We start from the raw sequence: 12270 nt of genomic DNA, 5'->3' as shown, positions 1-12270 counted from the left end.
GGATTAGCTATTTTGGATTGATTGTCCCAAATCTCTCAGTGATATATCCTGTAGAATTGTCATCTTGGATTTGGATTTATCAATGCATTGCTACATATATTTTGTAGTGACTGTCAGTGCTTGGAATAAGTCTAATTAAAAAGGTATGACGTAGACCTTTTAATCTTGTAATCTCTAAACTTCATGCCCAACATTCATACAGAAATGGATAAAATGTGGAAAACAGTCTTGAACCAATTCAGAGAAATTTTAAAAATTTGTACCTAAAATCATACAATATGTATGTATAAAATCAATGTATAAGGATAGCTCATGCATTAAAGCTAATATAGTGAGATGTACTTGAAAAATACAACATGATACATTCAATTACTCAATGTTGCACATTTCAAGTGAAAGAATGTCATGGTCAAATTAAAACTTAGCTCTTAAACTCTCAGAATCGGTATACAAGTGATGCACATTCTAAGTTGAAAGCAATATTCCTCTTTAAGACACTTTATAAGAGACGCTGCCCAGGATCACAAGGTATTTTCTATCAACGATACCTTTGCAGTACAACCAATACTCTATAATTCATTAAGCTCATTGATTAGGGTCTCTCAATTATTTGATAATAATACATAAAAATGGTCTTGTAGCGATTTTTAGAATCTAGCAAACTTGCAGATCTCAAATTCTAATATGCAAAATAGCTCATGGTTTCCAATATTTTTCTCAAAAGATTGTTAAGGTTTTTCTTAGCTCTGCAGTAACCATGGTGAGTGGTCACACCTTCATCATGCATCCCTGCTCATAGATTCTAACATTCCCTTCTGAGTTCAAACAGACAAAAAATCAAAATGTTGTCTGCAATTCAAATTCTTGCCTTAACAGAATCCAGAAACTTCCATCATCAACATTGATAAAATTTATCTTCATGCACTGCATCGTGACCTTAACTCTTAGAGCTAAAATAAGGTACAAAAAAATGAGAAGATGAGATTGAGATTCAAATCATCTGATCAGGAATCATAGCCTACAGATTTTTCTCACGTAACAAGTGAATGACATTTTAGTTCAATTGTTACTATAATTCTTGACTCCCGAAAAAAAAGTATATCACTCAGAAAGTAGTGGCATTATTGCAGATAGTGGATTTGGTATTTATAACTAATTATGATGTTTTACATGAGACAGAGGAGGAATCAAAAGACGTGGGGGAGTTTCTTTCCTGGTTGGGGAAAATATCACAGCTGTCTTGAGGGAGGACACGCTGAAGGGATCGTGCAGCAAGGCGTTATGGGTAGAGCTGAGGAATAGGAATGATTTGGAGATGCCAGTTTTGGACTGGTGTGTACAAAGTTAAAAATCACACAACACCAGGTTATAGTCCAACAGGTTTATTTGGAAGCTCTAGCTTTCGGAGCGCTGCTCCTTCATCAGGTGGTTGTGGTGTATAAGATTGTAAGACACAGAATTTAAAGCAAAAGTTTACAGTGTGATGTAACTGAAATTATACATTGAAAAATACCTTGATTGCTTAAGTCTCTCATCTGTTAGAATGACCATGTTAGTTTCACTTCTTTCAAATGTAAGTCGCAAAACTTTTTTTTTAAAAAGTAACATTTTCAAGTGAACTTTAACAATTGGTATCAGCCCAGATAATGTATTAGGTATTAGCACCCCTCTGTGCTGCTGTCTGTGCCATAATGTTTAGATTTATTCTAATCTAAAAAATGAATTAACAGGATCTTTCATGGATTCATGCAGTTTTTAAGTACAATGTAACTGTGCAAGTACAAATTCACCCCACAATTTTTTTTGCATGTGTGTGGAGGGGAGGGGGGCGCGGGGTGTTGGATGGGGCTGGTGGGGTTGTGAGTGTCTGTGTGTGAGAGAGAGAGAGAGAGAGAGAGAGAGAGAGAGAGAAAGAAAGAGAGAGAGAGAGTGTGAGACAGTATATAGGAATGCTTCCAACACACTCCTACACATACACTCTCACAGGCACTCAGAACTTCCCCCCCCCTCCCCCAAACACACATGCACAGATACAAGTTTGTGGGGTAAATTTGTACTTGCATAGTTACATTGTACTTTGCTCAAAAACTGCATGAATCCATGTAAGATCCTGTTAATTCATTTTTTAGATTAGAATAAATCTAAACATTATGGCACAGACAGCAGCACAGAGGGGTGCTAATATCCAATAGATTGTCTGGGCTGACACCAATTGTTAAAGTTCACTTGAGAATGTAACTTTAAAAAAAAAGTTTTGTGATTTACATATGAAAAAAGTGAAACTAACATGGTCATTCTAATAGATGAGAGACTTAAGCAATCAAGGTATTTTTCAATGTATAATTTCAGTTACATCACACTGTAAATTTTTGCTATAAATTCTGTGTCTTACAATCTTATACTCCACAACCACCTGATGAAGGAGTAGTGCTCCGGAAGCTCGTGCTTCCAATTAAACCTGTTGCACTATAATCTGGCGTTGTGTGATTTTTAACCAGGAATAGGAAGGGTGAAATCACAATGCTGGGGTTGTACTACAGAGCCAGCAGGAGATAGAGGAAGAGATATGTAGTCAGATTCTGGAAAGTTGTGAAAATAATAGGATTGTTGCAGTGGGTGATTTTAACTTCCTGCATATTGACTGAGACTTCTTAATGCTGGGGGTTTAGATAGGAACCAATTTGGTCGGTGAGTCCAGGAAGGTTTGTTTGAACCATTATGTGGATTGTCCAATGAGGGATGATGGGGGGCATTTTTGGATTAATGACTACCATTTCATAAGTTTTTGGATATTTATCGATATGGCCAAGAGTGGACCTGGGGTGAAGGTTTTAAATTGGGGGCAGGCCATCTGTAACTGAACAAGGCAAGAATTGGAGAATGTGGATTGGGAGTGGCTATTTGAAGATAAATCCACATCTAACACGTGGGAGCCTTTTAAGGACCAGTTCAACAGAGTGTATATTCTGATGAAAATGAAAGACAGGAATGGCAAGATTCGGGAACGTTGGTTGACAGGGGAAATTTTGAGGAGAAAGTGAGGATTGCAGACGTTGGAGAGTCAGTGTCAAAAAGTGTGGCACTGGAAAAGCACAGCCGGTCAGGCAGCATCCAAAGAGCAGGAGAGTCGACATTTTGAGCAGAAGCTCTTCATCAGCACACTTTTTGACTCTGAGGGGAAATTATCAGCTTAGGTATGCTTCCTTTTTTGTGACTAAGTCTAGGCAACTAAAACTAGACAAAGTCTTTGAAGAATATAGAGAAAGTAGGAAGGAGCTCAAACAGAGAATTAGGAGGGCTAAAAGGGGATAGGAGACGCCCTTGGCCAGCAGGGTTAAGGAGAATCCCAAGGCAATTTATACATATATTGAGAGCAAGAGGGTAGCTAGGGAAAGAGTAGGCCCACTTAAAGATAAAGGAGGGAGGTTATGTGTGGAGCCAGAGGAAATGGGTGAGATCCTTAATGTGCACTTTACATTGGTATTCACCAATGAGGGACATGAGAGATGTTGAGGTTAGGAAAAGATGTGCGAGTAGGTGAACATAATGAAGGAGGAAGTGTTGGGTGTTTTGAAATGTATTAAGGTAGACAAGACCCCAGGGCCAGATGGAATCTATCTCAGGATACTGTTGGAGGGAAAGGAGGAAATAGCTAGGGCCTTAACAGATATCCTTGCATCCTCTTTGGCCTCAGGCGAAGTTCAAGAGGACTGACGAATGGTCAACATTGTTCATTTGTTTAAGAAGGGAAATAGATAGCCCATTTAATTACAGGCTGGTGAGCCTGACGTCAGTGGTGGGGAAGCTGCAGAAGATTATGAAAGAAAGGATTTATTCACATTAGGAAGCAAATGGATTTGTTAGTGATAGATAGCATGGGTTTGTGTGAGGAAGGTTATGTCTCACCAACTTGATTGAGTTTTTTTGAGGAGGTGACACACTACAGGAAGAACTTGGATGCTTTGAAAAGATGCTGAGAAGGTTCACCAGGATGTTGCTTGGTCTGGAGCATTTTAGTGATGATGAGAGGTTAGATAAACTGGGATTGTTTTCATTGGAAGGTGGAAACTGAGGGACAACCTGATAGAGGTCTGCAAAATTATGAGAGGTATAGATAGGGTGGATAGTCAGAGGCTTTTTCCCAGGGTGGAAAGGTCAAATACAAAAGGGCATAGGTTCAAGGTGAGAGGGGGAATGTTTATGGGAGAAGTACTGGGAAAATTTTTCATACAGATTGTGGGTCCCCAGAACGCACTGCCAGTAGAGATGGTGGAAGTAGGCACATTCGCAACGTTTAAGACATATCTTGATAGACATAAATGGGAGGAGAACAGAGGGACAGAAACCACATCTGGACAATAAGTAATGGCATTATAAAAGAACAGGAAATCGGTGCATTATTGATGGATCTAAGGGCCTGTACAGGTGCTCTATTGCATTGTATAGCATCAATCAAACACAAGCATTCAAAGAATTCCTCAACATCTTTAAAATATTTGTTTGCAAGGCTTTAACAAAAAACATGGAGAGATTCCCTGTTGTATCTGATGCCATGGGAGAGAGAGGAATAGGGTAAATTTAAAATTAGGATTCCTTTCCCCTTCTTAAGCCTGAGACATTGAGATATTGGTTGATTTACTTCTTTTTCATTTTAGTCCCACCACATATTGAGGTAAACCAAAACATGTTCCTTAAACTCTGGCTTTCAGATCTCCAGTTCTTGAAACAAAGCAACAGCAAAAACCTTTAAAAGAAATCAAACATCGATATTTTATCAAAACATTCAAAATGCAGGGAATTGCTTCATGCCATTATTGACATACACATGCGAACAGGAAATTATGCTAAGAGGGGTAACAAATTATATGTTTTGTTCAATCCAGAGTTGTTACAAGTCAGTTCACATGAGTTATAACTGCCTGGATATTATATTTATGGATGTTGCCAGGGTTTGAGCTATTGGGAGAGGCTGAATAGGCTGGGGCTGTTGGGTAACCTTATAGGAGGTTTATAAAATCATGAGGGGTGGGGGAATAGTCCAGCACTAGAAGGCATAGGTTTAGGCGGAGAGGGAAAAAAATTAAAAGGGAACTAAAGGACGTTTTCATACAGAGGGTGGTGCATGTATGGAATGAGCTGCCAGAGGAAGTGGTGGAGGCTGGTACAATTGCAACATTTAAAAGACATCCGAATGGGTATATGAATAGGAAGGGTTTTGAGGGATATAGACCAAGTCCTGGCAAATAGGACTACATTAGGTTAGGATATCTGGTGGGCATGAACGAGTTGGACCAAAGTGTCTGTTTCTGTGCTATACATCTCTATGACTCTGAGGTCTGGCAGCATTTGTGGAGATAAATCAGAGTTAACGTTTCGGTCCAATGATCCTTCCTCAGAACAGTTCTGAAGAAGGGTCACTGGACCCAAAACATCATCTCGGATTCCTCTCCACAGACGCTGCCAGACCTGTTGAGACTTTGTTTTTGTTTTTGTTTCAGATTTCCAGCATGTGCAGTTCTTTCAGTTTTTTTTTAGTCCAGCAACAGCTTCCTGAGTAAGCTGGCCCCATGGTTTTCCTCCTTGCAGGCAAAACATAGGGTTCTTCTCGCCAGCAACTTAGAAACAGATGCAGCTTGCATTAGAGGCTAAGGTCCTTCTGTCCCTCTGGAAGTCAAACAGCATCTGAGTTGGAATCCCAGAATCGAAGACATAAGCGATTCGACTGGCTCAGCTTTCAGTCATAAGTAATACAAGCATTTCAGATGTCGAGAGCCCACATCAATGGACTAAGTTGGAAGATGCCAATTAGAGTTCCCATTATAAAGGTGAACATGCAACTTGAAAAGCATTAGCATTTTAACAAAATGACATTTAAGGTTTTCCTTTGTTCAGAGCTGAATAAAGACAGATGACTTGTCTCCAAACCTTTCCTGCTCCTCAGATGCTGCCTGACCTGCTGTGCTTTTCCAGGACCACTCTAATCTTGACTCTGATCTCTAGTATCTGCAATCCTCACTTTCGCCTCCAAACCTTTTTGTGTCAGACCTAGTTGGATTATCTATACACTGTAGAGTTCAGAAGCTTCTGGAATGATGTGACAATGTTAACAATTCTTATGAAGGAGAAAATACACTCTGAGGATAAGCTTACAAATATTGAAGTGGAGAGCAAAAGCTTCTTTAAATATATAAAAGAGGAAGGGAAAGGCTCACATGGACCTAGCCCCTTCAGAAAATGAGGGTGGGAAAACAATAATGGGAACAAGGAAATGGCAGGCAAATTAAATAAATGCTTTGTATCAACCTGCATAGTCGAAAATAATAATAGAGCTCCAAAAATAGTGATTAATCAAAGGGCAAAAGAAGGGGACAAAAAAATACAATCGCTATCGTGAGAGAAAAAGTATTATAGGAACTAAGGGGGCTAAAAGCCAAGAAGTCCCCGGACCTGTTGGATTGCATTCTACAATATCAGTTATAGAGATAGCAGATGCACTCATAGTAATTTAGATTCTTGAAAAACGCTAGAGTATTGGAAAACAACACTCAAAAAGGGAAGACAAAAAACATAGGCCACTTAGTTTAACATTTATTATTGGTAAAATGTTAGATTCTACTATAAAAGGATGTCATAGCAGAGCATTTCAAAATAACTTCACAAAGGAAGAGGTCCTGTCTGACAAGTTTATTAAAACTCTCTGGAGATATCAAACAGGATAAAGAGTTGTAAAATGTTTGCATTTCCAGAAGACATTTGATAAGGTAGCACATGTTAGGCTACTTAAGATCGGACTGCGTTAGTACAGTATAGACTGGCTAACAAATAAGAGTTGGGATTAGGGAGGCATTTTTAATATAGCACCATGAGAGTGTCAAACATGTCAGCACAGGGGCCAGAAGTATTTACAATTAATTTGGACAAGGACAACAAACGTATTATCAACAAGGTTGAGGATGATACAAATGTAGGTGGGAAATCAAGTGGTAGGGTGACACAATGTGTAGAGGCTATGTAGACAGGCTGTGACTGGACAAGAAGTGGGAACATAATATAAAGAAGAGCTGAATATTAAGTGAAATGGAAAAAATACTGCAGAAAGCCACAGTTCTGAAACAGAATCACACTGTACTTAGAATTGAGTCACTCCAGTACTTTCTATTTATTGCAGCACTGAAGGAATTGGGGGTCCTCATTTCAAAGGGAATGTATAAAAATCAGGAAATCTTGCTAACATTTTATGAAGCACACTTCAGACCACATTTAGAAAATTGTGAAATTTTTGTCCCCTAAACTGGCATGGAGAATGTCCTGAGAAAATTCCCTATGTTGATGCTAGCTATTACAGGATTTTCTTATGAGAGGTCGAACCTGTACATGCTGGAATTTAGATTTAAAATTATAATTGCAAGAATCTTGGGAGACTTGGTAGAGTAATTGGTAGAGATTGTTGTCACTTACAGGTGCGTCTAAGACCAGAGAGTGCAAATCTCAGAAGAAGGAATTGTCCAATTAGGACAGAAATGAGGAGGAATTTCTTCTCTCAAGAAGGTGGTGAATCTGTGGAAGGGTCCACTTCTGTTCCCGTGTGCTGTTTTGCAGTGCAGCAAGGCTGTCCATTTTTAAAAGAAACAGAATTTAAAAACACTAAAATGCTAAAGAGAGCAATTTCTTAGGGATCTCTCTTTTGGGTGAGGATGAGGAAACTCCAGTAGTTAAACTAAAAAAGATATATGTCCACTTATTTGTTCAACCATACATGGACATGTTTCACACTTCTCTATGTAATCATGAAATGGACAACATGGAAGTAGTCATGTTCAGTGAGCACCTGTAAATTAAGAGATTTTGAACAACTTTCTAAGTACACATGTAAGCAAGATAGAATTAAGTAATGCTATCTTTGTGTTCTAGCATTGTAAACGTATGATCTAACATTCTAGCCAACTGAAGTGCCTTTCAGATTTTACAATTTGTTTCACTGTTAACGTATGACTTATAATAAAGCCTGTTAAAAGGGATTTTGTTATGGAGTGTTTTTATTGAAAGATTCCAAACCAAATTGCAAACATCAAGTTGTAAAAAAACTAAACTTTTATAAATTAATCCAACATGCACAACTTTACCTCACTTGAGAAAAGCTTTGTGATGTTTGATTCATAGAATTAAGAGTACAGAAGGAACAACTGTTTATTAGGATTGATACAGTTCAGGAGGCCAATCAGCCCATCATACTGGTTCTTTGCTTTTTCTCTCTCCTAGGTACAGATATCCAAATTAATCCAATTCCCTTGCCCTTTTTCCATTGCCTATAAATATTTTCCCTTGAAATACCTATCCTATTGTTTCTTAGATCTTTCTTCTGAATTTGCTTCCACTACACACTCAGGCAGTGCATACAAGATGACAATTACTTATTTCATAATGTTACCCTAATTCTTCTGCCAAGAACCTGAAATCTGTGTACTATGGTTGGCAACTCTACCACCTTCAAAGTTGCTCCTTATTTACCCAATCAAAATTGTACATGACTTTGAAAACCTCAAAATTTTCTCATCGCCTTTCTTATTACAATAACAACTAACTTTCATGGCAACATGTGGAGAGAAAGCAGAGTTAATGGTTTGAGTCCAATGGACTTGAAATGTTAACTGTTTTCTCTGCATAGATGTTGCCAAACCTACTGAGTTTCTCCAGCAATTTCTGTTTTTGTTTCAGATTTCCAGCATCTGCAGTTCTTTATTTTATTTAACTAATTTATCTGTTCTCTTCAATTTTGCGACATTCCTGGTATATTCTGACAAGAATCTTCTGCATTGTCTTGAAAACTATAATGTTCCTTGAAAAGTGTAGTGCTCAGAATTGAGCACAATAATCCTGCTATAACCTAATATCTGGCAATGGTTGTGCATAATTTACTTGACTCTTTAATCCATTTCTTTATTAATAAAATCAAGGATCTCATTTACCTCTATGATAACAATCTTTTCATCTGGTCCTAGCACCCTCAAAGATTTGTGTATGTACAACCTCAGGTCTCTATTTTTGCTGCTCCTGTTAAATTAAACCATTATATTTATATTGCCTTTAATTTCTCATTTGAAACTCTTACTTCAAACAATTTCATCCGCTTGACTGCCTTTTTCAGCGGTCTGTCTAATGTTCCCCTTAACCTCTACATCTTTATTGTTTACATGTGCAATCTGCAATTTTCACATTATTGATAGATATATATCAGAAAGAGCAGTGATTCTAAAATGGGATCTATATGGTATCAATGCTGCAAACCCACTTCCAGTCTGAAAAAACTTCTGTTCACCATTCTCTGCTTTCAGTCCTTTAAGTCATTTTGTATTTGTGTTGCCACTGACTCGACAGGCTTTAATTTAAAGTACATTATGTGGTACTTCATCGTGAAAAATAATATGAACCACATCAATCAAATCATTAATCCACTCCATTACTTAAAATAATTTGATCAAGTTAATCAAAGATGATCTGTCAACAGCATTTTTTTTTGAGATTTTCAATTTATTAGCTTATACTTGCAAATGCCAATTTATTTTCTCCCAGATTAGAGAGTTTCTACAACTTTCCTCACCAATTATGTTGGGCTGACTGGCCAACAGTTCCTGGGTTTATTCCTTGTCCCTTTTTGAAACAGAGGTACAAATTTGCAAATGCTCCAACAAAAACAAGTTCCACACAGTGCTTCCAGACTGTAATAAATAACACAAACATGGAAGAAAGGACAACAAAAGCACCAAGTTTTCAAAATTCGCCTATGAATATTTTGTAAACTACAGAGAATTAAAAAGTCATTGCAAAAGATTTATTCATTAATAATTTATAACTTTCAGCTTAACATTCTCATATTTTGCAACCAATACACAGAAGTTAAAACCTTAAAAATTACAATTGTATTTTATTGTACATTTAATATTGAAACTTACAAATGTTATATTTTCACTAAGTTTCACCAAGACGACATTCGTTTATCTGTTTAGACAAAAGATTACAAAGCTTACCAAACCCTTCCCTTCAGGTAGTAACTGTAAAAAATAATTTTGGTAGAAATGTATATTTGATGCAGTCATACATGTAATAGTTATGGCTTTTATGAACATGAATGCATAGGTCATGGATAGATTATAAATTAAAAGGTGCTACAAACAGAACATGGAAATGGCTAAAATAAAATGGTTAAGACCTGAAACAAACAGTGGCTGGACATGTTTCAATGTGAAAATCTTTTAAAACTGAACTGGTATATGTTGAAATAGTAACTGTAAATGAATGTCCTTTCACATCAAACCATTAAGCTCTCTTTATAATATACATAATAGCCATTTAATCATCAGAGTCTTCAGCGTGATCTCGTGAACGGAAAGGTAGTGTGGTCTGTCCTCTTTCAGGATCGTGCATACGAAGGATTCTAATTAAGCGACTGGAAGGCAAAGAACTGAAACAAAATAAAAATACATAGTTATTGAAACTGCACTCCAAGACTGCAGCAGGCCACTGTCCCTGCCTGTTTCAAGAGGGCCAACATCATCCCTATGCCTGAGAAGGCTCCTGCAGCATGTCTCAATGACTACCGCCCAGTGGCCCCAATTTCGGTGGTCATGAAGTGCTTTGAAAGACTGGTCATAGCATTAATCAACTCCAGCGTCCCCACTACTCTTGACCCACTCCAATTTGCTTATCGGACCAGCAGGTTCATGTCAGATGCCATATCACTTGCCCTTCCCTCCTCCCAAGAATATCTTGATTCCAAGAACAGCTATGTAAGAATCCTACTCACTGACTCGGGTTCAGCCTTCAACACTATTATCCCCTCGAGACCAACTACTAAACTTAGCAATCTCGGATTAAGGTCCACTCTCTGCAACTGGATCTTCAGGTTCCTGATTCACAGGCCACAATCAGTGAATATTGGGAACAATATTTTATCCTCACTAACACTCAACACTGGAGCTCCCTCAGGGTGCATACTCAGCCCGGTACTGTACTCACTGTATACCCATGACTCCGTCACCAAATACCAGACTAATGCCATTTACAAATTGGCTGATGACACTACTATAAATCGGTCGAATCTCAGATGGCGACGAAACAGACTACAGATGGGAGGTGGAAGTCCTGGAAAAATGGTGCACTGAGAACAACCTAGCTCTCAATGCCGGCAAAACCAAGGAACTCATTATTGACTTTCGGCGGGACGTTACTCATGTCCCCCTACACATTAACAACACAGAAATGGAATGAGTGGAGAGAGTCAAACTCCTGGGAGTGATCATCAACAACAGACTTTCTTGGACTCTTCATGTGGACGCACTGTTGACAAAGGCCCAACAATGTCTCTTCTTGCTCAGGCAGCTGAAAAAGTTTGGCATGATGGCAAATACTCTTGCCAACTTTTATAGGTGTGCCATGGAGAGCATTCTGTCTGGATGTATCACTACCTGGTATGGCAGCTGTACCATTCAAGATCAGAGACGGTTACAGAGAGTTGTGAACCTGGCACGGACAATCACAAAGGCCAACCGCCCACCTACAGAATCCATCTAGCAGGCCCACTGTCAAGGAAAGGCCGCCAGCATTCTCAAAGATCCATCCCACCCTGGCAATGCTTTTCTACAACCTCTACCATCGGGAAGAAGATACAGAAGCCTGAACACACACACTAGCCGGTTTCGAACCAGTTTCTACCCTACTGTTGTTAGAATACTGAATGGACTCAAAAATTCTTAGCATTCGCCTGTACCTGTGTTTTAGTTTTTGCCGCTGTTTACCTATTATTTACTTATCTGCATTACTTAACTCTGTGATCTGCCTGTATTGCTTGCTACACAAAACTTTTCACTGTGCTTTGGTACACGTGACAATAACTTCAATTCAATTCTTTTATGTTGATTATTGAGCTCCCAGGCCGACCAAACCAATTCCTGGGATTGCAGGACTGACATATGAGTAGAGAGTAGATCAGTTAGGACTATAGCCACTGGATTTCATAAAGATGAGGGAGATAATCTCACCAAAACCTATGAAAATCTAACATGACTAGACATAGTAAATGCAGAAAAGATGTTCCTAATGACCGGGATCACAGTTTAACATTACGGGTCAGCCATTTGGGACTAAGATAAGGAGAAATTTCTTCACCTACAGAGCGATGAGTGGTGGAAATTTCTGCCACAGTAAGTAGTTGAAGCTAAAACATTGCATGTTTTCCTGATGCAGTTAGATATAGTTCTTGGTGTTAAAGGGATC

At 38.5% G+C, this 12270-nt stretch overlaps 1 protein-coding gene across 2 annotated transcripts in view; it reads right to left on the bottom strand.

Moving 5' to 3' along the window:
* Nucleotides 1–8009: 8009 nt before the first annotated feature.
* The window catches only part of LOC122540933 (structural maintenance of chromosomes protein 6-like), a 75891-nt gene continuing 71630 nt past the window's right edge, over nt 8010–12270 (bottom strand). For both annotated transcript variants that reach the window (XM_043677256.1, XM_043677262.1), the window contains exon 27: nt 8010–10459. In XM_043677256.1, coding sequence (XP_043533191.1) covers nt 10348–10459 — 112 coding nt within the window. In that variant the 3' untranslated portion in view covers nt 8010–10347. The remainder of the gene's footprint in view (nt 10460–12270) is intronic.

Source organism: Chiloscyllium plagiosum, chromosome 3 (assembly GCF_004010195.1).
Source record: "Chiloscyllium plagiosum isolate BGI_BamShark_2017 chromosome 3, ASM401019v2, whole genome shotgun sequence".
Lineage (NCBI taxonomy): Eukaryota > Metazoa > Chordata > Chondrichthyes > Orectolobiformes > Hemiscylliidae > Chiloscyllium > Chiloscyllium plagiosum.
The sequence above is the reverse complement of the archived record's forward strand: the minus strand, read 5'-3'. Positions and strand labels throughout refer to the sequence as shown.